This window comes from Coregonus clupeaformis, chromosome 20, assembly GCF_020615455.1.
Source record: "Coregonus clupeaformis isolate EN_2021a chromosome 20, ASM2061545v1, whole genome shotgun sequence".
Lineage (NCBI taxonomy): Eukaryota > Metazoa > Chordata > Actinopteri > Salmoniformes > Salmonidae > Coregonus > Coregonus clupeaformis.
The window spans coordinates 26,026,380-26,054,031 of NC_059211.1; the positions used below are offsets into that span (position 1 = coordinate 26,026,380).

Below are 27,652 nucleotides of genomic sequence, written 5' to 3' on the forward strand. Positions count from 1 at the left end.
GCTCAGCAAATCCCAAGCCTGCCACAGCTCTGTGTAGTAATAAACAGCATCCACCCGGCCGCCGACATCATCAGAGGAGATGAAAACGGTGCTGTGTTTAGGGTTAGTCAGATGGGATGACACTGAGTGAAGTGATGTGTGACCGTCAGCAGAGGGATGTGAGGTCAGGTCAGCAGGATTCTGGGAGGAGGATACAGGGTTATCATAAGAGGAAGTGCATAGTAGCTTGCTAGTTTGCAGTACGTCAGCCTCAAGGCCTAAAATCATACGTATTATTATGTTAGCTTATAATAAGCTTAGCTTATTATGTTAGGGCGGCAGGTAGCTTAGTGGTTAAGAGCGTTGTGCCAGTACCCGAAAGGTTGCTGGTTCTAATCCCCGAGCCGACTATGTGAAAAATCTGTCGATGTGCCCTTGAGCAAGGCACTTAACCCTAATTGCTCCTGTAAGTCGCTCTGGATAAGAGCGTCTGATAAATCACTAAAATGTAAAATGTTAGCTATTATGAGCCCAGAAAACCCCGCTCTATGTGCATGGACGCAAACACACGCACACACATACACGCACACACACACACAATGATCCTGTCAGTGTCACTAATTACTTAAAACAAAGTGCAGTGATAAAACGGTTTATATTCAGTTGAAATACTCTACACTCCTCATGAATCAGCCATTTTATATATATTGTACTGTAATTTGCACTGTACTATGTATTAGACCTAGATATTGTGTGTATGTACTGATATGTAGGCTAAAATGTGTGACATTTTAAATTGATGTATATCCTTGACTAATAGCGTTCTGTACTATGTATTATGTCATCAGAGTAGCTGATGCTTTTGCAGCAGCTAATGGGGATCCTAATAAATACCAATAAATACCAGAATCAAGTGAAGTGCCCATGGAAAGAATGCTCTGCTCTGTTCTGCTCCATCCTTCCTTCCTCTGTTCCTCAGCAGTCTTCTTCTCACCACACAAATGTGTTGAGTCCTGCAGATACATCTTACAGCTTGGCACGCTATCCTATCTGGTACAGTCATGGCTAGAAGGGCTCCAGCTTTTGTCAAATTAACGTCGGATTTGACTTTTCGCAGCAGGTTAGGAGAATTACCGTAGCAAGTTAGGATAATTAATGTAGCAGGTTAGAAGAATCAGGTTAGGAAAGGGGTTAGGGTTAGCTAAAATGCAAAATAATCTAATTTTGACGATAATTTGACAAAAGCTGGATCCCTTCTAGCCATGGCCATCTGATACCCAACCCCAGGCTTTCCCTGCTGTTGAAACACGATGTATTGATGTTTTTCTTCCGCTTAATTTACTAGACAGCTTCTTTAACTTGTTTCAAATGTTTCCAATTAAGTAATTGGTAGTACATTTATTCCACAATACATTGCCACCCACTTATTAGTAATAATTCATACAATCAATCAAAATGAAAGTGTATCTCTTCAGTTCAGTGATCTCTAAAAGGACTGACAGTACAATGGTTTCATACTGGCTTCTCTCCATAACAAACCATTCTACATCCTCTCCGTGTGTCAGTTGAGTGGAAATTGGCCCGACTTTATTGCTCCATGTGCTTGGAACTGAGTGGCATGTTTCCAGCCGTACCCTCATTCCCTTTGTCTGTCCTGATCTGGAAAGACAACACAGTTCTCATAAGGCCTGTGGCGGCCCCAAGCTGCTGCCCCGGTTGAGGGTGAGGCGGGGGGGGAGAATGGGGTGAGGGTAGGGCAGGGGAGATGATTGGGTGAGAGTGAGGATGGGGAAGGGGGGAGGTGGTGCAGGGGCAGATGGGGTACCATCGGTCCCCCACCAGCTCTGGAACAGGGTTGACCCATAGTTCCAGGACAAAAGAGCACCAACCAGGGGCTTCCCTGTGGAACAGGTTGGTCGTTCCTACTGTACATACCTGAATCTACACAGACCATACGCTCATGTCTGCATATACACGCTCAAAAGCATGGACTTTCAGGAATACGCACAAACTTGCAAAAACGTGCAGGCGCACACACACACACACACACACACACACACACACACACACACACACACACACACACACACACACACACACACACACACACACACACACACACACACACAACACCCAAAACTCCCCTGTTGACATTATGGAAAATCAACAGATCAAACTAAGGAAGTGGAGGTACAAATAGAACATTTTACTGAGTTAAAGTTGTCAGTCAATTGAAATGAATTCATTAGGCCCTAATCTATGGATTTCACATGACTGGTCAGGGGCGCAGCCATGGGTGGGCCTGGGAAGGCATAGGCCCACTCACTTGGGAGCCAGGCCCAGCCATTTAGAATGAGTTTTCCCCCTAAAAAAGGGCTGCGGTTGTGAGGCCGGTTGGACGTACTGCCAAATTCTCTAAAACGATGTAGAGAAATTAACATTCAACTCTCTACCAACAGCTCTGGTGGACATTCCTGCAGTCAGCAGGCCAATTGCACGCTCCCTCAAAACTTGAGACATCTGTTGCATTGTGTTGTGTGACAAAACTGCACATTTTAGAGTGGCCTTTTATTGTCCCCAGCACAAGGTGCACCTGTGTAATGATCATGCTGTTTAATCAGCTTCTTGATATGCCACACCTGTCAGGTAGATAGATTATCTTGACAAAGGATCAAATGCTCTCTAACAGGGATGATTTGAGAGAAATAAGCTTTTTTGTGCATATGGAACATTTCTGGGATCTTTTATTTCAGCTCATGAAACATGGGACGAACACCTTACATGTTGTACTTATATTTTTGTTCAGTGTATGTGAGTTGTAAGAGTTGCCAATTTAAGAGACTACAGTAAGCTATATGGTTTCAGTTGGAGCATAAGTTCATGAAGAGCAAGGCAGACCTTTTTGTTCTACCGAAAATCCAGCTTTCTCAATTTTTTCCTCTTTTGCATCCATCTCTATGACCATGTTCTGTCAGTCATGGTTAGCAGCCAAAGTAAGATCAGGTGCCTTTGCTATTGACAATAAGTCTGGTAGATTGAAATTCTAATGAAAAAAAATAGACCAGCTTTCCCATCTGAATGTTATTATTAACAAGGAAAGGGAGTGGTGTGAAACTTTATCCAGCCAAAATGTCTCTGGCATATTACAGTCGATTAGGAAGTTGAATAACACGTTGGAGAGTTGTTGGCCGTGAGAGAAAAGCAAGGGAGAGAGAGAGACGGAGGGCAGAGAGAGCGAGAGAGAGTGCGAGAGAGAGCAAGAGAGTGAGGTGGAAAAAGCTAGGGGCAGTATAAAATATAGGAGGGACAGTATATAAAATATAGGAGGTACAGTATATAAAATATAGGAAATACAGTATATAAAATATAGGAGGAGGTACAGTATATAAATATAGGAGGAGGAGGCCTCCTGAGTGGCGCAGCACTCTAAGGCACTGCATCGCAGTGCTTGAGGCATCACTACAGACCCAGGTTCAATCCCAGACTGTGTTGCAACCGGCCGTGACCGGGAGTCCCATAGGGCGGCGCACCATTGGCCCAGCGTCGTCCGGGTTAGGAGAGGGTTTGGCCAGGAGGGCTTTACTTGGTGCTCTAGCGACTCCTTGTGGCGGGCCGGGCTCCTGCAGGCTGATTTCGGTCATCAGTTCAGCTCCGACACATTGGTGCAACTGGCTTCCAGGTTAAGCGGGCAGATGTTAACAAGCGCGGTTTGGTGGGTCATGTTTCGGAGGAAGCATGACTCAACCTTCGCCTCTCCCGAGCCCGTTGGGGAGTTGCAGCGATGAGACAAGATCGCAATTGGATATCACGAAATTGGGGGGAAAAAAGGGGTAAAATACCAACTAATATACAGTGGGGGGAAAAAGTATTTAGTCAGCCACCAATTGTGCAAGTTCTCCCACTGTTTTTCTGCAAAGGGACCAGGACGACTGATCCGTGTAAAGGAAAGAATGAATGGGGCCATGTATCGTGAGATTTTGAGTGAAAACCTCCTTCCTTCAGCAAGGGCATTGAAGATTAAACGTGGCTGGGTCTTTCAGCATGACAATGATCCCAAACACACCGCCCGGGCAACGAAGGAGTGGCTTCGTAAGAAGCATTTCAAGGTCCTGGAGTGGCCTAGCCAGTCTCCAGATCTCAACCCCATAGAAAATCTTTGGAGGGAGTTGAAAGTCCGTGTTGCCCAGCGACAGCCCAAAAACATCACTGCTCTAGAGGAGATCTGCATGGAGGAATGGGCCAAAATAACAGCAACAGTGTGTGAAAACCTTGTGAAGACTTACAGAAAACGTTTGACCTGTGTCATCGCCAACAAAGGGTATATAACAAAGTATTGAGAAACTTTTGTTATTGACCAAATACTTATTTTCCACCATAATTTGCAAATAAATTCATAAAAAATCCTACAATGTGATTTTCTGGAATTTTCTTTCTCATTTTGTCTGTCATAGTTGACGTGTACCTATGATGAAAATTACAAGCCTCTCTCATCTTTTTGAGTGGGAGAACTTGCACAATTGGTGGCTGACTAAATACTTTTTTTCCCCACTGTATACACTGCACAAAAAAAATAAAGGGAACACTTAAACAACACAATGTAACTCCAAGTCAATCACACTTCTGTTAAATCAAACTGTCCACTTAGGAAGCAACACTGATTGACAATAAATTTCACATGCTGTTGTGCAAATAGAATAGACAACAGGTGGAAATTATAGGCAATTAGCAAGACACCCCCAATAAAGAAGTGGTTCTGCAGGTGGTGACCACAGACCACTTCTCAGTTCCTATGCTTCCTGGCTGATGTTTTGGTCACTTTTGAATGCTGGCGGTGCTTTCACTCTAGTGGTAGCATGAGACGGAGTCTACATCTCACACAAGTGGCTCAGGTAGTGCAGCTCATCCAGGATGGCACATCAATGCGAGCTGTGGCAAGAAGGTTTGCTGTGTCTGTCAGTGTAGTGTCCAGAGCATGGAGGCGCTACCAGGAGACAGGCCAGTACATCAGGAGACGTGGAGGAGGCCGTAGGAGGGCAACAACCGAGCAGCAGGACCGCTACCTCCGCCTTTGTGCAAGGAGGAGCAGGAGGAGCACTGCCAGAGCCCTGCAAAATGACCTCCAGCAGGCCACAAATGTGCATGTGTCTGCTCAAACGGTCAGAAACAGACTCCATGAGGGTGGTATGAGGGCCCGACGTCCACAGGTGGGGGTTGTGCTTACAGCCCAACACCGTGCAGGACGTTTGGCATTTGCCAGAGAACACCAAGATTGGCAAATTCGCCACTGGCGCCCTGTGCTCTTCACAGATAAAAGCAGGTTCACACTGAGCACATGTGACAGACGTGACAGAGTCTGGAGACGCCGTGGAGAACGTTCTGCTGCCTGCAACATCCTCCAGCATGACCGGTTTGGCGGTGGGTCAGTCATGGTGTGGGGTGGCATTTCTTTGGGGGGCCGCACAGCCCTCCATGTGCTCGCCAGAGGTAGCCTGACTGCCATTAGGTACCGAGATGAGATCCTCAGATCCCTTGTGAGACCATATGCTGGTGCGGTTGGCCCTGGGTTCCTCCTAATGCAAGACAATGCTAGACCTCATGTGGCTGGAGTGTGTCAGCAGTTCCTGCAAGAGGAAGGCATTGATGCTATGGACTGGACCGCCCGTTCCCCAGACCTGAATCCAATTGAGCACACCTGGGACATCATGTCTCGCTCCATCCACTAACGCCACGTTGCACCACAGACCGTCCAGGAGTTGGCGGATGCTTTAGTCCAGGTCTGGGAGAAGATCCCTCAGGAGACCATCCGCCACCTCATCAGGAGCATGCCCAGGCGTTGTAGGGAGGTCATACAGGCACGTGGAGGCCACACACACTACTGAGCCTCATTTTGACTTGTTTTAAGGACATTACATCAAAGTTGGATCAGCCTGTAGTGTGGTTTTCCACTTTAATTTTGAGGGTGACTCCAAATCCAGACCTCCATGGGTTGATACATTTGATTTCCATTGATAATTTTTGTGTGATTTTGTTGTCAGCACATTCAACTATGTAAAGAAAAAAGTATTTATAATATTATTTAATTCATTCAGATCTAGGATGTGTTGTTTAAGTGTTCCCTTAATTTTTTTATTAGTGTATATATATATATATATATACACAGTACCAGTCAAAAGTTTGGACACACCTACACATTCAAAAGGTTTTTCTTTATTTTTACTATTTTCTACATTGTAGAATAACAGTGAAGACATCAAAACTATGAAATAACACATATGGAATCATGTGGTAACCAAAAAGGTGTTAACCTCTTAAGGATCAGACCCTTCTTTTAAATTTCCGCCTAAAATGACAAACCCAAATCTAACAGCCTGTAGCTCAGGACCTGAAGCAAGGATATGCATATTCTTGGTACTATTTGAAAGGAAACACTTTGAAGTTTGAGGAAATGTGAAATTAATGTAGGAGAACATAACACAATAGATCTGGTAAAAGATAACACAAACAAAAAAACATATTTTTTTATTTTTGTTGCATCATCTTTGATGAAGCTGGATGTAATTTAGAGGTTTAATTCCAGGTGACTACCTCATGAAGCTGGTTGAGAGAATGCCAAGAGTGTGCAAAGCTGTCATCAAGGCAAAGGGTGGCTACTTTGAAGAATCTAAAATATATTTTGATTTGTTTAACACTTTTTATGTAGAAAATAGTAAAAATAAAGAAAAACCCTTGAATGAGTAGGTGTTCTAAAACTTTTGACCGGTAGTGTATATATAATCACTAATGAAATATGTGTATGAATAGCAAACAAAGCACTTGAAAACCATAGCCACAGCATGTCAAAGTCAACATAAAATATACATTGTGGGTCTGTAGATATATATATATATATATATATATATATATATATATATATATATACACATAGAAGCCAGTGGAGGCTGGTGACGGGAGGACAGCCCACAACAATGGCCGGAAACCATGTGCTTGATACCATTCCACTCACCTCACCCTGGCCACCACTACAAACCGTCCTCCCCTCACCAGCCTTATTTACCATTGGTACACACACTTCACCACAGTGATTGTGTTCCCCCTACTCTATATAATATATATGTTTATAGATGTGTGTTGTTTATTTGATGTGTTGATGCAGGGCTCATCCGTAAAAGTATTCTTACTGATTTTTATTTATTTATTCAGTCCGACCGTTGCTGCCGTCTCTGGATCCACACCTACCCCCGCCCGGCCATCTAGACGTGCGAAGAGGCCAGCCCAGAAACGGCACACTGTGTTAGAAGATGATGTGGAGCCACTTCCACCAACATTTCGACCGAAAAGGCAAAAGGACCTCAGCTGGACATGACTGGAAAGTACAGTCCCCTTCATCTTCACCCCTCTACTCCTGCCACCAGTGGTGTTCACCTGCCAAAATACATAACTGCTGACATGAATGTGCCTCAGGGCCAAAAGAGCACAGCAGGGAGGTTTCGTTGTATTTGTATTTATTATGGATCCCCATTAGCTGCTGCCAAGGCAGCAGCTACTCTTCCTGTGGTCCAGCAAAATTAAGGCAGTTTATACCATTTTAAAAACATTACAATACATTCACTGATTTCACAACACACTATGTGCCCTCAGGCCCCTACTCCACCACTACCACATATCTACAGTACAATATCCATGTGTACGTGTGTGTATGGTGCGTATGTTATCGTGTGTGTGTGTGTTTGTATGCATGTGTCTGTGCCTGTTTGTGTGTTGCCTCACAGTCCCCGCTGTTCCATAAGGTGTATGACTGAGGGAGCTACATGACGTTTAGTATGAGGTCACCCAGGTGTCTTCACAAGAAATCTCCTATCACCTGCACTACTTTTTCTGTTACCCTCTGCTTCACAGCAGAAAGAGACTGCTATGGGACTTGGCATCAGCAGCACAATCTTGTGTAGAGGACTGAGGCTGTTCTAAATACTGTCATTGTAAATAGTGTGTAAATATATATATTTTTTTCACTTTGTGTGTGGTTTGTGGTGTGTTCACTTATGACATTAGATCAGTGTTGGCTGCTAACTTAGCCCTTATCTTAAATAGTTCACTTCTGTGTTGGGAGGCATTGAATCAGCATTCTCGTCGCGTCTCCTGTTAATACCTTTTATGTAGGGAAGCTAATCATCCTTCATGTATGACATTCCTGGGAGTGTGTAAACTTGTATTTTTTATTACCATAGCATTTTTGTATGTCCTCTATAGTTATGTACTTGAACATGTATCAATTTACTAATTCAGCCACTTGGAGGCCACTTGGGTACATTTGGGCAAACTCGTGAGGGACACTTGGGTGACTTGATACTAAATGTTATGTAGCTCCATCATTCTTGAAGGTATCAGTCTGAAACTTTGCACATACACTGTTGCCCTCTTGTAGACAACATTTAAATTACATCCAGCTTCCTATCTGAATGTATGGCTTTCCTTTTTCATGTCAAATATGATGCAACAAAAATAAAAAAACATGTTTTTTTGTTTGTGTTATCTTTTACCAGATCTATTGTGTTATGTTCTCCTACATTAATTTCACATTTCCTCAAACTTCAAAGTGTTTCCTTTCAAATAGTACCAAGAATATGCATATCCTTGCTTCAGGTCCTGAGCTACAGGCTGTTAGATTTGGGTTTGTCATTTTAGGCGGAAATTTTAAAGAAGGGTCTGATCCTTAAGAGGTTGACACCTTTTTGGTTACCACATGATTCCATATGTGTTATTTCATAGTTTTGATGTCTTCACTATTATTCTACAATGTAGAAAATAGTAAAAATAAAGTAAAACCCATGAGTAGGTGTGTCCAAAAGTTTGACTGCACACACACATTTTGTTGCATTACAACCTGTAATTTAAATTGATTTTTATTTGGATTTCATGTAATGAACATACACAAAATAGTCCAAATGGCCAAAACACCAGTCTCAATGTCAACAGTGAAGAGTTGACTCCGGGATGCTGACCTTCTAGGCAGAGTTGCAAAGAAAAAGCCATATCTCAGACTGGCCAATAAAAAGAAAAGATTAAGATGGGCAGTCTGAGATATGGCTTTTTCTTTGCAACTCTGCCTAGAAGGTCAGCATCCCGGAGTCGCCTCTTCACTGTTGACGTTGAGACTTGTGTTTTGCGGGTACTATTTAATGAAGCTGCCAGTTGAGAACCTGTGAGGTGTCTGTTTCTCAAACTAGACACTCTAATGTATTTGTCCTCTTGCTCAGTTGTGCACCGGGGCCTCCCACTCCTCTTTCTATTCTGGTTAGAGACAGTTTGCGCTGTTCTGTGAAGGGAGTAGTACACAGCGTTGTACAAAATCTTCAGTTTCTTGCCAATTTCTCGCATGGAATAGCCTTCATTTCTCAGAACAAGAATAGACTGACGAGTTTCAGAAGAAAGTTATTTGTTTCTGGCCATTTTGAGCCTGTAATCGAACCCACAATTGCTGATGCTCCAGATACTCAACTATTCTCAAGAAGGCCAGTTTTATTGCTTCTTTAATCAGCACAACATTTTCCAGCTGTGCTAACATAATTGCAAAAGGGTTTTCTAATGATCAATTACCCTTTTAAAATGATAAACTTGGATTAGCAAACACAATGTGCCATTGGAAAACAGGACTGATGGTTGCTGATAATGGGCCTCTGTACGCCTATGTAGATATTCCATTAAAAATCTGCCGTTTCCAGCTACAATAGCCATTTACAACATTAACAAAGTCTACACTGTATTTCTGATCAATTTAATGTTATTTTAATGGACAAAAAATTGCTTTTCTTTTGAAAACAAGGACATTTCTAAGTGACCCCAAACTTTGGAACGGTAGTAATATATATATATGAGGTACAGTATACAAAATATAGAAGGAGGTACAGTACATCAAATATAGGACGTACAGAATATTTAAAAAATGAGGTACAGTATTTAAAATATAGGAGGGACAGTATAAAATATAGAATGAGGTACAGTATAGAAAATATAGGAGGAGGTACAGTATAAAATATAGGAGAAGGTACAGTATAAAATATAGGAGAAGGTACAGTATGTAAAACATACAGTGTCTTCCGAAAGTATTCAGACCCCTTGACTTTTTCCACATTTTGTTACGTTACAGCCTTATTCTAAAATGGGTTAAATAAAAAGAAATCCTCACCAATTTACACACAATACCCCATAATGACAAATCGAAAACAGGTTTAGACATTTTTGCAAATGTATTATAATTTTTTTTTTTTAATACCTTATTTACATATGTATTCAGACCATTTGCTATGAGACTCGACATTTAGCACAGGTGCATCCTGTTCCCATTGATCATCGTTGAGATGTTTCTACAACTTGGAGTCCACCTGTGGTAAATTCAGTTGATTGGACATGATTTAGAAAGGCACACACATGTCTATATAAAAAGGTCCAACATTTGACAATGCATGTCAGAGCAAAAACCAAGCCATGAGGTCGAAGGAATTGTCCGTAGAGCTCCGAGACAGGATTGTGTCGAGGCACAGATCTGGGGAGGGGTACCAAAATAATTATGCAGCATTGAAGATCCTCAAGAACACAGTGGCCTCCATCATTCTTAAATGGAAGAAGTTAGGAACCACCCAGACTCTTCCTAGAGCTGGCCACCCGGCCAAACTGAGCAATCGGGGGAGAAGGGCCTTGGTCAGGGAGGTGACCAAGTACCCGATGGTCACTCTGACAGAGCTCTAGAGTTCCTCTGTGGAGATGGGAGAACCTTCCAGAAGGACAACCATCTCTGCAGCACTCCACCAATCAGGCCTTTATGGTTGAGTGGCCAGACGGATGCCATTCTTCAGTAAAAGGCACATGACAGCCCGCTTAAAGTTTGCTAAAAGGCACCTACAGACTCTCAGACCATGAGAAACAAGATTCTCTGGTCTGAATGAAACCAAGATTGAACTCTTTGGCCTGAATGCCAAGCGTCACATCTGGAGGAAACCTGGCACAATCCCCACAGTGAAGCATGGTGTTGGCAGCATCATGCTGTGGGGATGTTTTTCAGCGGCAGGAACTGGGAGACTAGTCAGGATCGAGGGAAAGATAAACGGAGCAAAGTATGAAGAGAGATCCTTGATGAAAACCTTCTCCAGAGCTCTCAGGACCTCAGACTGGTGGCGACGGTTCACCTTCCAACAGGACAATGACCCTAAGCACACAGCCAAGACAACGCAGGAGTCGCTTCGGGACAAGTCTCTGAATGTCCTTGAGTGGCCCAGCCAGAGCCCAGACTTGAAACCGATCGAACATCTCTGGAGAGACCTGAAAATAGCTGTGCAGCAACGCTGCCCGTCTAACCTGACAGAGCTTGAGAGGATCTGCAGAGAAGAATGGGAGAAACTCCCCAAATACAGCTGTGCCAAGCTTGTAGCGTCATACCCAAGAAGACTCGATGCTGTAATTGGTACAATATATAAAATATAAGAGGTACAGTATATAAAATATAGGAGGAGGTACAGTATATAAAATATAGGAGGTGGTACAGTATATAAAACAAACTAGAGAAAAAGACAAACAGAGCATGATTCTTTGGAAACATCACAAAACACAGATGATGTATTCCGAGGACACAAAACAAAGAGACTAAGAAGATTAAAATGGGAGAGAAAAGTATGTGTGAAGTTCCCACCAGGGAGATGAAATGAGCAGCAAGCAAGTGAGAGTGACAAAGAGCTAAAGAATGAGAGTGAGAGAGACAAATCCATGAGCTCTGTTCGTCAGCTTGAGCACAGGAAGTAGTGCTGCTGGAGCTGATATGTGTTCAGGAAGTGGCTGGAGGTCGGGGCAGGAATCACCCAGCGGGCAGCCCAGTCAGGCAGAGGCAGCCGGGGCAAAGGCAGAGACATGAAAGCCTATGTGTCTCCTGTCTGCCTTCTGGGTGTTTGCTCAGCCCTCTGCCCGGGGAGGATGGGCTATAGTTCCCATCAGCCAGTGGGGGAACACAGCTGGAGCAGGGACTATGTAGTTCCCATCAGCCAGTGGGGGAACACAGCTGGAGCAGGGACTATGTAGTTCCCATCAGCCAGTGGGGGAACACAGCTGGAGCAGGGACTGTAGTTCCCATCAGCCAGTGGGGGAACACAGCTGGAGCAGGGACTATGTAGTTCCTATCAGCCAGTGGGGGAACACAGCTGGAGCAGGGACTATGTAGTTCCCATCAGCCAGTGGGGGAAATCAGCTGGAGCTGTGGACAGGCACCACCGACCATGCATGCAGTGCTTCCAACCAAGCCAGGGATCTAAGGACAGTGTGTTGTATTAATAGTAATGCGTGCTGATGCACAGACAGTCCTTGCTCTGGTATCTAATCTAATGTGCAGTTTTCTGCAGAATCTTGTTTGATGTCCTGATGTGCCTTGTGTTTGACAAGCTATCTAGATGTGTATCAGGATGTATAACGTAGCCCAGGTTCGATTCCCAGCGGTTCAAGGGCACACCCCTAAAGTATACCCTTCACCTTGTATATTTACAGTACATGGGCACCTGCTGTGGGGTTTAATACAGGGATGCAGATACAGATCTCTTTTCCTATTGTGTAACCATGCAGAAGGGTGACTAAATCTCTTTTATATCCGAGAGCCACCCAGTCCTATGTCGCGTATGTCCAGTCAATCCTATGTGTGGGTACTGTTGTGTCCCCCAATACTTCCCAGTGGGTTTCTACTCTGCATCAGACTATTGTTATAGCCTGCTAGTTCACACACTGGGTGAAGAAGCCAAGCCAAACACTGAAGTGATAGAAATCACTGATTAACACATCACTTGGACAAATCACTTTCCTCACAGAGCCCATAGTTTCTGGCGGTTTCCACCTCAAATAGGAAGTGAATGTTCTTGCAATTGAATCCAAATGTCAAAGTTCTAAATTAGTCTTCAAAACTCCAGACTAGCTTTTGGATAATGAATTTGAGCTATTAAAATGTAATAAAACAAACAGTTATGACCTTACGCACCTGAAATTACAAAAATAAAGACATTGTGTCTTTACCTATTGTGTAATATGTGGGAGCCAATGTGATATCCAGACAGCGCAACCTGGACCTAGCATAGTAAATGTAAATCTGTCTCCCTCCATTTCGTATGATATGTTACAAATTCCAATTTGATGTGGCTAACGTTAGATAGGTGGCTAACGCTTGTGTTAGCTAGGCGGCTAACGTTAGCTAGGCTAGGGATTAAGGTTAAGGTTAGGGGACGGGTTAGCTAACATGCTAAGTAGGTGCAAAGTAGCACATTTTTTTTTAGAAAAGTTGCTAATTAGCTAAAATGCTAAAGTTGTCCGTGATTATTCAAACACGCAACCATTTCGTTGCTGGACGTTCACGTTATACATCCACCAATCCACCGTGACATACCATCCTCCTTTTGTTTTTGCCTTGTAACCATACCAAACGTAACATATCATACTAATTTCAGTGTCCCGGATTTACTTTTACTATGTTACGTCTAGTCTATGAGACCAGGCTGGGTAATGACAAACAGAAGTCTCTTAATGACATTCTAAGTGCCAAAAAAACACAAACAGCCCAGACTGTCTGCTGGATTGTTTGTGTCCTAGCCCCTCCCTGTCCCCCTCTCCATTGTAATGTACTGTACACACGTGTTGTTATTTCCCCTGCTTTACAGAGGCAGTGAGGCCATCACAGCTGCCTTACAGAAGGAGCTTGACCACTGACCTCAACTACCATACCACTGGGATATACAGCAGGAGCCCCTGGAGATATGGGTGGGAAACCCCACAACTCCTTCACTGCTGAGTGGCCAGTTTGCAGGGTCATGTTCTTTAGGGCACACTAGCAAAACGTTTTGCAATAGAAGACAAAAGGAAGCATTTCTTATTAGACCAATTCAGGTAGTCCCTCCGTTTGGAGCCTAATTAATATGACCCTGTTGTCCTGCAGTCTACCTGCCCTAACATGAGCCGAGGCCTCTTAGGAACGTGCTAGAAGCACCAGAGGGTTGGAGGCGTGGAGTGCATGCTGCAGGTTCGGCGCAGGGAGTAGGGCAGGATGTGGCCCTATTGTTTTCTGAATCACCCCTCTTTTCCTTCCAGGGTTGCAGACTGCTGCTCTCTCTCCCTCAAGGCCCAAACATCTTAACTAAACAAAAAAATTGCTTCACATGTATCTTGTCTGTTTCCCCTCTCTCAGATCCAGACGTTTTGAGAGATAGTGGTTCTATAAGAACAAAGCAAGGTGTGTCTGTGGGGTATCCTGAGTGTGCTTTTTTAAATGTGCAGTACCGTCCGTGCTATATCATACCCTGACTGTGGATAGACTATGTTCGTATAAAAGTAGGCTTATGTAATGTGTAAAGACGTGTAAATAACATGGGTTCTGTGGAATACTGACAACTATTGTATATAAACATTCTGACATAAGGAAGGACAAAGCATGTAATTGTATAGCAACCACCTTGTTCTTATTGAATTGACTATTGACTCTGACCAGGTCTAGTGTAGTACCATTGGATAAAGGCAAGGGAAAGTATGAAGGAGAGGTGAGCGCACCTACTGTATGCAATAACAAAGTTACTCATTAACTTAAGTCCTTCATAACACGATTGAGGTGAACCTTTCAACCTTTGCTCAACATGCCTCCATTTTATAGCAAAGGCAAAAAACTAACTTACAGTGACAATGCTGAATTAATGTGAGTTATAAGGAAGAGGACATATTATTACCCGGGTTTCAGGGACATACAGACCAGGCTGGCCAGGTAGGACACTTCTAATGAGTGGACTTTCTCCAAATGTTAACCTTTTGGGCTGTTTCCATTTGTCAACATTGAGATCATATGACGTCCCTGATTCTCCTATTGATCCTTAAGTACTGTGGTTACAGTAATACAATATGTTGGTATATTTCTATAACATACTAGTATAATAACCAAATGCAAACAACCTTTTGATCAATCTCCATTACAGTATATCAGTAATTATGTTGACGGCTGTTACGAGATATAATAACATGAAAGTGGATGAATGAGAGAGAAATTGATACATAAATTAGATGCATGCTGCGCCGCCATGCCCACATGTTGATACCCGCCGCTTGCTGTTTTGATCAAAATAAGGCTAAACCTTTGACATCAGCTGACTTTTTAGCCAGCGTCTTGATAATAATGTAAACCATTGTTCATTCAGGGAGGATGATGTGGTGAAGTCCAGTAACATTACCAAGGAGACACAGGAAGCTAAAGGTCTGTCAAATGCATTATTCTTCTATCCCACTAACCTCTAAAGCTAAAGATAATAGTTTCCGGTGTATTTGTTTGTAGAATTTGCTTGGTTTTATTGCTGACACTGTGTAGACCTTTGAGCAAAATGTTAGAAAGGATTGTGCCTATTGCCAGTTGCTTTGTTGATGATTTAGTGGGATTAACAGAGCTACAGATGTGAAACTCATTAACCCATAACAGTCTAAGCCCTGTCTAAACCAGGGGAGGGTTCTACTAAGCTATATGGAATTGTTTTAAGAAGGATCATTTAGCTATTGGATTTGGAATTTTAAGACCCCTTGAAGTATTATTATTATTTTTTATATGAAAACATTATGTGAAGAAAATGTTTATTTGGCCTTACTGCTATTAGCCCATACAAACGCATTGAATAACAGATTCACTACATGGAACAACAGTCTCCCCAAAAATCAAAAGGAAGCTTGTTCTGAAGTTTCTGTCCTATATCTGAGAGATATCAGGAAACATTTTATTAAATGTTTACATGTATTTTAAATCTTGTTTTTGTCATGAAACAGTCTCCATATATAAACACTACATGACCAAACGTATGTGGACACCTGCTCGTCGAACATCTCATTCCAAGAACATGGGCGTTAATATGGAGTTGGTCCCCCCTTTGCTGCTATAACAGCCTCCACTCTTCTGGGAAGGCTTTCCACTAGATGTTGGGACATTGCTGCGGGGACTTGCTTCCATTCAGCCACAAGAGCATTAGTGAGGTCGGACACTGATGTTGGGCGATTAGGCCTGGGTCGCAGTCGGCGTTCCAATTCATCGCCAAAGGTGTTCGATGGGGTTGAGGTCAGGGCTCTGTGCAGGCCAGTCAAGTTCTTCCACACCGATCTCGACAAACCATTTCTGTATTTCTGTATGGACCTCACTTTGTGAACGGGGGCATTGTCATGCTGAAACAGGAAAGGGCCTTCCCCAAACTGTTGCCACAAAGTTGGAAGCACAGAATAGACTAGCATGTCATTGCATGCTGTAGTGTTAAGATTTCCCTTCACTGGAACTAATGGGCCTAGCCAGAACCATGAAAAACAGCCCCAGACCATTATTCCTTCTCCACCATACTTTACATTTGGCACTATGCATTGGGGCAGGTAGCGTTCTCCTGGCATCCGCCAAACCCAGATTAGTCCATCTGACTGCCAGATGGTGAAGCGTGATTCATCACTCCAGAGAACGCGTTTCCACTGCTCCAGAGTCCAATGGCGGTGAGCTTTACACCACTCCAGCAGACGCTTGGCATTGCGCATGGTGATCTTAGGCTTGTGTGCGGCTGCTCGGCCATGGAAACCCATTTCATGAAGCTCCCAAAGAACAGTTATTGTGCTGACATTGCTTTCATAGGCAGTTTGGAACTCGGTAGTGAATGTTGCAACCGAGGACAGACGATTTTCACGTGCTACGCGCGTCAGCACTCGGTGGTCCCATCATGTATGTGAGAGTCTCATCTTTCCATCGAGGGGTCATAATAGTTTGTAGGCCAAACCGTTCGGACGCTACAGACGGTTTTGTGAGAAGACCGACTTTCGGGATGTTTCATGGTCTGACAAACACTGCTCTAGCTCTGTCACCTTTCACCGCAGATGCAGAAGTGCGACATCAGCAGATGTGGCGGATTGAGACGCATACAAATATCTCTAGCTTAAACTGACGGATTGTTATGGGGATTTTCTATTATGCTAATTTGATTTCCACGGGGGTACGGACATCGACTCTAGAGGGTTTAAAAGTAAAGAAGTACTTAGAGAAGACCTTACATACCTGGGGTGGCAGGTAGCTTAGTGGGTAAGAGCGTTGTGTCAGTAACCGAAAGGTTGCTGGTTCTAATCCCGAGCCGACTAGGTGAAAAATCTGTCGATGTGGCACCTAACCCTAATTGCTCCTGTAAGTCGCTCTGGATAAGAGCGTCTGCTAAAAATGTAAATATAGACATCTATTTTTAATTATCAACTGGGTGGTTCGAGCCCTGAATGCTGATTGGCTGACAGCCGTGGTATATCAGACCGTTTTTACTGCTCTAATTATGTTGGTAACCAGTTTATAATAGCAATAAGGCACCTCAGAGGTTTGTGATATGTGGCCAATATACCACGGCTAAGGGCTGTATCCAGGCACTCCGCTTTGCGTCGTGCATAAGAACAGCCCTTAGCCGTGGTATATTGGCCATTACCACACCCCCTCGTGCCTTATTGCTTAAGTATACCACCCTATCCTGAGTAGCAGGCTCCCTGTATCCATTGCATGTGTCTAAAACATCTGCCTCATAAACAACCTCCCTCTCTGTCAGCTGTTTTTCAAATCCCTGTATGATCAAATCATATCCTTTATTCTTGACAAACAATGGCATCACTTAGCTCCCACGCAAAATATTATCTGAAACCAATGACAAAAATATATATCTGGCACCATGGATGAGGACTGTGGGGGAGGAAGGCTTGCTCACCTCACCACAGTGTCACCAGGAGGTCAGACGAAGGACGGCTGTGTGTGTCACTTCCGTACCCAGAGAGGAGAGCGTGGAGTGGGGAAGGAGAGGGAAGAGGGGGACAGGACCTGGGCAACCCATTACAGAACAGCAAGACGTGGAATTGTGCTGGGAGTGTGGAGGCGGGCTGGTCAAGGAGCCCCTTGGAACTACTTTCAAAGCCTACCCTTAAACATAAAGCACACACACACACAGGGCAAAAACGGGTTGAATCAACATTGTTTCCACGTCATTTCAACCAAAACATTCAATGTGATGACGTTGAATCAATGTGAAAAACTGATTGGATTTGAAAAACGTTATCCACGTAAGGGAATTTCTTCTTTTTTTTCACCCATCTTTTAACCTAAATCCAATGACATGGTGAAATGTTTTGTTGATTTTACGTTGAATTCAGGTTAGTTGACAACTCAACCAAATGTAAATGAAAACTAGACTTTGAACTGACGTCTGTGCCCAGTGGGCTACTACACACACAGCCTCGTGGGCTCTTGGGGTTCCCATAGCTCCCAGGCATGTTGTTGTTGTTGTTGTTGTTGTGGCTTTACTGTGCGAGGACAGCAAGAGATAAAAGAGATCCCCACTCTGGGCTTTACAGCCAACCATGCTGAGCTGAATAGCAGAAGGAGGAGAGGGGAAGAGGCCTAATGGCAAAGCGACCAGCCAGTAGGCCTCCTCTGTGAAAAATCATTCTGGTGCCAAGAGGACTCTGCAAACAGGCCGGGCTCTGATGAAAAAACAAAGAAGGAGAAAGATACAGTCAAAGATCTGAGAAGAACAACATAAGAGCAATCTGCAGAACAAAAGCTATTGTTAAAGTGTGTGAAAGAGCTCTTCAGTCTATGACTAAACACTAAACTGGTACTTTTGTATTTGTGAGAACGTGCCAATAGACATCTTCTGAATGTGCAATGAGTCAGCGGATCTGTATATAACATCACGAGTCAACACTGCATGCAAACAAATGTAAGTTTAGCAAATTTGCTTACAGAAGAGCAGAGGTCACTGGTTTCAGTTATGTCAAAAAAATGGTTTATGTCTCAACCCGATTCTGGTGTGTTTTAGGGCCAGTAGTTTTTCCTGGACAGGTCACATAGCTATACCTTGTGGGGGGCCTATGTCAGTAAGGTCATATGCCCTATATGACTGATAAGTCAGGTCATAGTTGTCACGATCGTCGGTAAGAGATGAGGACCAAGGCGCAGCGTTGCAGACGAACATACTCTTTATTTAGCGAACACGACCAAAACAACAAAAACGATAACGTGACAGTCTACGGTCAAACACAAACCAACTTGAACAAGATCCCACAAACACGAATGGAAAACAGACTGTTTAAATATGGCTCCCAATCAGAGACAACCAGCAACAACTGACACTCGTTGCCTCTGATTGGGAGCCACTCTGGCCAACATAGAAATAGCACCCATAGAATTTACACCATAGAAACAAAACACATAGATCTACACACCCTGGCTCAACATAACAGTGTCCCCAGAGCCAGGGCGTGTCACACCCTGGCTCTGGGACTCTATATGTTGAGCCAGGGTGTGTTCATTCTATGTGTTGTGTTTCTATGTCGGGAGTTCTAGTTGTGCTATTTCTATGTTGGCCTGAGTGGCTCCCAATCAGAGGCAACGAGTGTCAGCTGTTGTTGGTTGTCTCTGATTGGGAGCCATATTTAAACTGTCTGTTTTCCCTTTGTGTTTGTGGGATCTTGTTTCCGTTTTGGTTTGTTCCTTGTTGGTTATATTAAACCGTAGGACTGCACATTTCGTTTTGTTGTTTTGTTGTGTATATTATCACTATAGATAATAAAGATTCAATATGTTCGGTCATCACGCTGCGCCTTGGTCTACTCCATACGACGATAAAGACAGAAGATCCCACCATACCAGGACCAAGCAGCGTGTCCAGGAGCAGGCAGCCTGGACGTGGGAGAAGATCTTGGACGGGCAGGGGTCCTGGACCTGGGAGGAAATCCTGGCCGGGATGGATCGCCGGCCATGGAGTGAGACGGTAGAAGCGCGACAGAGAGAGGAGCAACGGCGTAATCAGTGTCGTCGTCGGACGGACGAGAGGCAACCCCAAAAAAAAATTAGGGGGGGGCACAGGGCATGGACGACGGGGCTGACGGAGGCAGACAAGGGGCGAATTCAGAAGGCCACCAGGTTACGGGGGTCACTGGTCAAGGAAGGGAAGGAAGGTGTAGAGGCACGGCGAGAGGTACTGGGGTGTGTTACCAGTCCGGTCCGGCCTGTTCCAGATCCCGGTGTAGAGCCAGTGGTGTGTGTCCCCAGTACGGTCCGGCCTGTTCCTGCCCCTCGCACCAAGTGTACGGTGCGCGTCGCCAGCCCGGCCCGGCCTGTTCCTGCCCCTCGCACCAAGCCTACGGTGCGCGTCGCCAGCCCGGCCCGGCCTGTTCCTGCCCCTCGCACCAAGCCTACGGTGTGCGTCGCCAGCCCGGCCCGGCCTGTTCCTGCCCCTCGCACCAAGCCTACGGTGTGCGTCGCCAGCCCGGCCCGGCCTGTTCCTGCCCCTCGCACCAAGCCTACGGTGCGCGTCGCCAGCCCGGCCCGGCCTGTTCCTGCTACTCGCACCAAGTCTACGGTGCGCGTCGCCAGCCCGGCCCGGCCTGTTCCTGCCCCTCGCACCAAGCCTACGGTGTGCGTCGCCAGCCCGGCCCGGCCTGTTCCTGCCCCTCGCACCAAGCCTACGGTGCGCGTCGCCAGCCCGGCCCGGCCTGTTCCTGCTACTCGCACCAAGTCTACGGTGCGCGTCGCCAGCCCGGCCCGGCCTGTTCCTGCCACTCGCACCAAGCCAGGGGTGCGAGACGTCAGCCTGGTAAGGCCTGTTCCTGCCACTCGCACCAAGCCAGGGGTGCGAGACGTCAGCCTGGTAAGGCCTGTTCCTGCCACTCGCACCAAGCCAGGGGTGCGAGACGTCAGCCCGGTAAGGCCTGTTCCTGCCACTCGCACCAAGCCAGGGGTGCGAGACGTCAGTCTGGTAAGGCCCGTTGCTGCTCCACGCACCAAGCCAGGGGTGCGTATCGTCAGCCCGGTCCGGCCCGTTGCTGCTCCACGCACCAAGCCAGGGGTGCGCATCGTCAGCCCGGTCCGGTCCGTTCCTGCTCCACGCACCAAGCCAGGGGTGCGCGTCGTCAGCCTGGTAAGGCCCATTCCTGCTCCACGCACCAAGCCAGGGGTGCGTATCATCAGCCCGGTCCGGCCTGTTGCTGCTCCACGCACCAAGCCAGGGGTGCGCATCGTCAGCCCGGTCCGGTCCGTTCCTGCTCCACGCACCAAGCCAGGGGTGCGCGTCGTCAGCCTGGTAAGGCCCATTCCTGCTCCACGCACCAAGCCAGGGGTGCGTATACGTCAGCCCGTCCGGCCAGTTGCTGCTCCACGCACCAAGCCAGGGGTGCGATCGTCAGCCCGGTCCGGTCCGTTCCTGCTCCACGCACCAAGCCAGGGGTGCGCGCGTCAGTCCGGCACAACCCGTGCCTGGGTCACCGGTGCCTGATCAGGTACCGGTCGGCTGCTCCACACCGGAGCTGAAGCTATCCGCTCTACTATGTCCAGTTCAGCTCCAGCCAGCGGGGCCAGATCGGACCAGGGGCGCTATGGGGGATTATTGGAGGGTGGTGGGCAAGCCCGGAGCCAGAACCGCCGCCGAGGAGGAATGCCCACCCAGCCCCCCCCTGTTTGGTTCTAGTTGAGGCGCGGTCGCAGTCCGCGCCTTTAGGGGGGGGTACTGTCACACCCTGGCTCTGGGACTCTATATGTTGAGCCAGGGTGTGTTCATTCTATGTGTTGTGTTTCTATGTCGGGAGTTCTAGTTGTGCTATTTCTATGTTGGCCAGAGTGGCTCCCAATCAGAGGCAACGAGTGTCAGCTGTTGTTGGTTGTCTCTGATTGGGAGCCATATTTAAACTGTCTGTTTTCCCTTTGTGTTTGTGGGATCTTGTTTCCGTTTTGGTTTGTTCCTTGTTGGTTATATTAAACCGTAGGACTGCACGTTTCGTTTTGTTGTTTTGTTGTGTATATTGTCACTATAGATAATAAAGATTCAATATGTTCGGTCATCACGCTGCGCCTTGGTCTACTCCATACGACGATCGTGACAGGGCGTGACAATAGTGAATTACATTGAATTTATTTTGGGTTATAAAAGTATAAAACAAGATGTAGAATGAATTCCCAGAGGATAGCATGTAAAGTATTAATTAAAACACTTGTCTCAATGCAGTTCTAGTTATTATTTCTCAATGCAGTTCTAGTTATCTGGTTATTATTTCTCAATGCGGTTCTAGTTATCTGGTTATTATTTCTCAATGCAGTTGTCTGTCCATCTGTGATTCCTACAGGAAGCGGGGGAACCATGGGGTCCTGGGGCCATGGCCTGTGTGTGGTTTTGTGTTTCTGGGGAACAGTTAGCGGGAACACGCTTCACAGTCGCACTGTTGGCCCGTGTAATGTCAATACTGGCACGGTAAGAAAGACACACAGCTTTCTTCTCTTTTTCTTCCCTTTGTTCAGTTCCAAGCAGTCACGTGAGGAAGCGACTACGGGGAATTTCCTGTTTGAGACACTTTTCCTGGTTGTTGATCATAAGATAATGTTACCTCTGGGAGTCAAGTCTGATTCGTTACAGGATATCAACATAAGAATTATGTCAAGATTGGGGCTCTCTTTGAGCGAATCGATTTGTTGTTCACAGCTTGATTTGTTAAATATTAGATGGTTTTCTTTATCTTTCGTTTTAAATTTACATGGAATATTTATTTATCAGCACAGTTGCAAAGACTCCTAATTAATTAAACACCAGTTTTTTATAATTCCCTTTTAATTCACCAATATAGTGGCTTTAGGGAGATACTTTCGAAAATCATAAAGTTTGTTTTAAACACTTCTTGATTCTTGCTAAATGGCAACCGCAAAATGGGAAGGGTTGGCTTGACCAATCTTGTTCATCTCTTCCCCAAGGCATCATTTAACTGCAGTTGGAGGAAACTGGCCCATATTCCAGAGATATGGGACAATGCAACCACACTGGACCTCTCCCAGAACCACCTCAACTTAACTAACCCTCAACACCTCAGACAACTACAGAGGTTGGATCATCTGGTTACCCTCAATCTCTCAGGCAACTACCTCCCTCTGCTGGGGAAAGACAACCTCTGCAGCCTCCCCTCCCTGCAAATACTAGACCTCAGTAGCTGCCAACTGACCTCCATAGAGGCTGGAGCTCTGCAGGGTTTACCCAGGTTAGGGAAGCTGTTTTTGGGGAACAACAGACTGCAAGTCCCCCTGTCTGTCTCCACTCGAGATATAGTAACTATATCCTTCCTGGATCTCCATGGGAACCAAGAGCTTGAGCGTAGCTCTGATGATTTGTCGACAGGAATCAGAAGACCATTTCATAGAAAACTGTTGACAAATGACACTGAACATCCCACCAAAACTCCAACTAACGCAATGACTACAGCTAATGGTAAGGATCTCATAACAATTGACTTCTGCCTCATATCACCTCATTTATAAATGATGTACTTAAGATATATCATAGAATTATCAGCTGTCATAGAATTATTTGATGCTTACTCAAGCGGTCTTGGCTGTTTTAGCTGTGATGTAATTCATAATAATGACTTGAAATGTAAAACCTATTCCCCTCTCACCTAACAGGCACAGAGTCACCTGGTCAGAGCCGCCCCTCACACAGATGGCAATACTTGGTGGCAGTCCTGGTGACGGCCATCTCCCTCTCCCTCCTCATCGCCAGCCTGGCCAAATGCCATCTGGTCCACCGCTACCTAGCCAGCTACCAACACACCCGTCTGACCGAGCAGGACACAGCCAGCCAGTGTGACCCCAACAGCCTGGAGGTGGGCTTCTCCATGCACAACCATGGGGGACAGGCACAGAGCCCCCACCCTGCTGCTGTCCCCCAGGGAGAGATGGACATGGAGGATGAGGAAGATGATGATGATGATGGCTTCATAGAGGATAACTACATACAAGCCAGCGAGAGGGAGAGGGCTAAGAGGGCACTTGAACTGGTGGAAGAGGAGGAAGAGGATGGGACGGAATTTACCATTGGCTAGGAAGAAAGGGAGAAGGTGGAAAGGGAGGGGAGAGAAAGAGAGGAAAGCGAGAGAGAGATAGAATGGAGAGAGAGCGAGAGTGAGGTCACTAGGCTATTTGGACACTGATTGGGGCCAAATCAGATATTAAATATAAGCATGTCTATCTCCATCATCTTTGGAGGGAAAAAACAGTCACAGAGACAGATGAATACAAAACTGTCAATAGCAATAACTAAATTTAGCTCTGCAATAGGGCACCTTTGGCTGTGTCTTTCAATGGATTTCAAAATTGGGCTGACTGTTTGTATGGACTTTGATATAAATATGTTAGAAAATTATTATTCAAAGTGGGTCAATTAATCAATCAATTTGTATTTTAGTTAGCTTTTTTAAGTTCCAACACACTTTTACCAATTAATGTGATGTTATTTGGGTGTGCCTGCACTCCGTTTTATTACATTTGTAGATAAAATAAAACGTTTTAAAATTCAAAAGCACACCTGCATCAAATTATTTTGAAACACAGTTAGGCATATGCATCGATCTATAATCATGTATAGCAATGCTTCATATCAGGGGTGTCAAACTCATTTTAGCTCAGGGGCCACATGGAGGAAAATCTATTCCCAAGTGGGCCGGACCGGAAAAATCATGGTATATATATATATATAACTTAAAAACAACAACTTCAGATTGTTTTCTTTGTTTTAATACGATCAACATACAACATAAAGCTGGAGCCTGAGGACAGTGTGTCCAAAATAGTACAAGCACAACATCACTATTAATCATAAAACACGTCAAGTTTATTTGAAAATTCTAAAGAAAAAGAACACACAAACACACAATGCCTCAGTGATTAACAGAACTGTTTCACAGATCACAGAACTATATCAGGGTGTCATTTCTCAGGCAGAAATGTAGATAAAAATAATGAAATCCTGTTCCCCAAACAAGTGCAAGAACCACAGAGTCAAGAATAGGTTAAATATACAAATAAAATAAAATCAATTAAAAACAATAGCACATCAACATAAAAACATATAAACATAAAGCTGGAGCCTGAGGACAGTGTCCAAAAGCACAACATCACTATTAATCATAAAACACCTCAAGTTATTTGAAAGTTCTGAGGACAAAGAACACACAAACACACAATGCCTCAGTGATTCACAGAAGTATATCACAGATCACAGAACTATATCAGGGTGTCATTTCTCAGGCAGAAATGTAGATAAAAATAATGAAATCCTGTTCCCCAAACAAGTGCAAGAACCACAGAGTCAAGAATAGGTTAAATATACAAATAAAATAAAAACAATTAAAAACAATAGCACATCAACATAAAAACATATAAACATAAAGCTGGAGCCTGAGGACAGTGTCCAAAAGCACAACATCACTATTAATCATAAAACACCTCAAGTTATTTGAAAGTTCTGAGGACAAAGAACACACAAACACACAATGCCTCAGTGATTCACAGAAGTATATCACAGATCACAGAACTATATCAGGGTGTCATTTCTCAGTCAGAAATGTAGATACAAATAATGAAATCCTGTTCCCCAAACAAGTGCAAGAACCACAGAGTCAATAATAGGTTAAATATACAAATAAAATAAAATAAATTAAAAACAATAGCACATCAACATAAAAACATATAAACATAAATCTGAAAGCGTTGCTCAAACTCCCGTAACAGTCCCGTTATTTTATCTTTGAACCGCTTCATGTCTGCCACATGTTGGGTCGCGCACACATTTTTCAGACAGGGGAAGTGAGCTGCATCACCACCGGCAAGTTGCGTCTCCCACAATGACAGCTTCAACTTGAAAGAACGTATGCTGTCATAATACTGCGTGACAACTTTGTTGCGCCCTTGCAGCTGTTTGTTCAAGTTATTCAGGTGCTCTGTAACATCCACCATAAATGCAAGGTCCTGCATCCATTCTGCGGAATGAAATTCTAACACTGGTTTGCCCTTTTCTTCCATGAACTGTTCAATTTCTTCTCGTAAATCAAAGAAACGCCTCAGCACAGCACCTCGGCTTAACCATCTTACCTCAGTGTGGTATGGCAGGCCATAGATGTGGTCTTTCTCTCTGAGAAGGCTGTCAAACTGACGGTGATTCAGGCTTCTGGATCGGATGAAATTAACAGTTTGGATGACCACCTTCATGACGTTATCCATCTTTAATGACTTGCAACACAAAGCCTCCTGGTGCAAAATACAGTGAAAAGTCAAAAATCACGTCCTCCATTTGCAGATTGCACTTTCTCTCTGGAACTTTGTCACAACGCCTGCTTTTTTCCCCGATCATTGAGGGCGCACCATCTGTAGCCAGGCTGACAGCGCGGGACCAGTCCACTCCGACCCTGTCCAGCGCTTACCGACGAAGTGCGGTAAAAATATCAGCTGCTGTCGTTGTATCTGTCATCGGCACCAACTCCACGAACTCCTCGGTGACGGTCAATGTGTCATCAACTCACGGATGAAAATGGCCAGTTGTGCAACATCTGTAATGTCCGTGCTTTCATCAATTGCAACCGAAACGCAATAAATGACTTTACTTTTTCCTTCAACTGGCTGTCCAAATCCACTGAAAGATCGGAAATCCTGTCTGCAACTGTGTTTCTTGTCAGGCTGATATTTGCAAAAGCCTGCCGCTTTTCAGGGCACACAATCTCCGCTGCCTTCATCATGCATGTTTTTACAAATTCACCCTCACTAAATGGTTTTAAAGCCACTGCGATTTCATTAGCAATGAGGTAGCTAGCTTTCACTGCAGCGTCACTGATGTCTCGGCTGTGAGTAAACACAGACTGCTGTTTCTTCAGACCCGCCAACAGTTCATTCACCTTCTCTCATCTCCGCTGTCCTTGAAAGTTGTCATATTTGTCGGCATGAAGACTCACATAGTGGCGACGAAGGTTATATTCTTTCAGCACTGCAACATGCTCTGAACACACCAAACATACAGCTTTCCCATTCAATTCCGTGAATAAATAGGATGACCATTTTTCTTGGAACACTCTGCACTCTGCGTCCACTTTTCTCTTTTTTGACAGAGACATATTGGGGCAATGAGGGTGCCAAAGCACATAATGTTAAAAGTAGAAGCCGTAATAAATATCGCGGGCAAAACAAAGTAGCTCATTGGCTGCACGTGCTTGACCTACTTGCTCTGCCCCGGTATAAACAGTTTGCTTGCTTAACACAATTGCTATTGCGCCATCCAGTGGACGCAATTGGAACAGCAGTTTATTTTATTGAAAAATTGCAGCGCATTTTTATACTTTACAAAAAAATATATATATATTTTTTTTTATCATCTCGCGGGCCGGATTAAACCCGTTTGCGGGCCGGACGTTTGACACCCCTGCTTTATATAGTACAATAGACAAACACTCCTGATAGTAGCCTATGCAGAACTTAAGCAGAGTAGAAGAGAATCGATATCATATGTAGACATATTCTTTGATGTAGAGACTCGCTCACAGAATGTTCACACCGTGGATTGGTTTAGCATGCTCTGTTGGGTTGAAAGCTGCTCGACAGGTCTGACGACGAAATACTACCCGGAAAAGAGCCGTGGCGTGGATTAGACAACAGAGCGAGAGATGGGAGATTCACTGAATATAATGTTTTAAGGGATATTACACGTCAAACATTAATATAATTTTGCACTGTTAGTTTATCAGGATGTCGGCGTCTGCTATTTTCATCCTGGACCTTAAAGGCAAGGTAAGCTGAGACTTGACAGTCTACGTGGGACTGGCGGATAAGTTTATAGCT

The 27,652-nt window shown here is 44.7% G+C and overlaps 2 protein-coding genes across 2 annotated transcripts in view; both read left to right on the forward strand.

Annotated features, from left to right (window-relative positions):
• The first annotated feature begins 14,599 nt into the window (after positions 1-14,599).
• On the forward strand, positions 14,600-24,347 carry c20h1orf210 (chromosome 20 C1orf210 homolog). The gene is made up of 5 exons (XM_041840487.2): positions 14,600-14,746; positions 15,174-15,229; positions 22,132-22,256; positions 22,751-23,258; positions 23,453-24,347. Exons 3-5 carry the CDS (start codon positions 22,146-22,148, stop codon positions 23,869-23,871), a joined length of 1,038 nt encoding a protein of 345 aa, XP_041696421.1. The 5' UTR covers positions 14,600-14,746; positions 15,174-15,229; positions 22,132-22,145; the 3' UTR covers positions 23,872-24,347.
• Positions 24,348-27,321: 2,974 nt separating this feature from the next.
• Positions 27,322-27,652, forward strand: part of LOC121534055 (AP-1 complex subunit mu-2) — a 35,585-nt gene continuing 35,254 nt past the window's right edge. The window contains exon 1 of the mRNA XM_041840486.2: positions 27,322-27,601. Within this exon, the coding sequence (XP_041696420.1) occupies positions 27,560-27,601 (42 nt within the window). The 5' untranslated portion in view covers positions 27,322-27,559. The remainder of the gene's footprint in view (positions 27,602-27,652) is intronic.

Excerpts from the sequence above, each read along its gene's own strand:
- c20h1orf210 (XM_041840487.2), top strand. The coding sequence starts at position 22,146 with ATGGGGTCCTGGGGCCATGGCCTGTGTGTGGTTTTGTGTTTCTGGGGA. Across the intron at positions 22,257-22,750 it reads GTAATGTCAATACTGGCACG|GCATCATTTAACTGCAGTTG; the intron begins GTAAGAAAGACA and ends CTCTTCCCCAAG. Across the intron at positions 23,259-23,452 it reads CGCAATGACTACAGCTAATG|GCACAGAGTCACCTGGTCAG; the intron begins GTAAGGATCTCA and ends CTCACCTAACAG.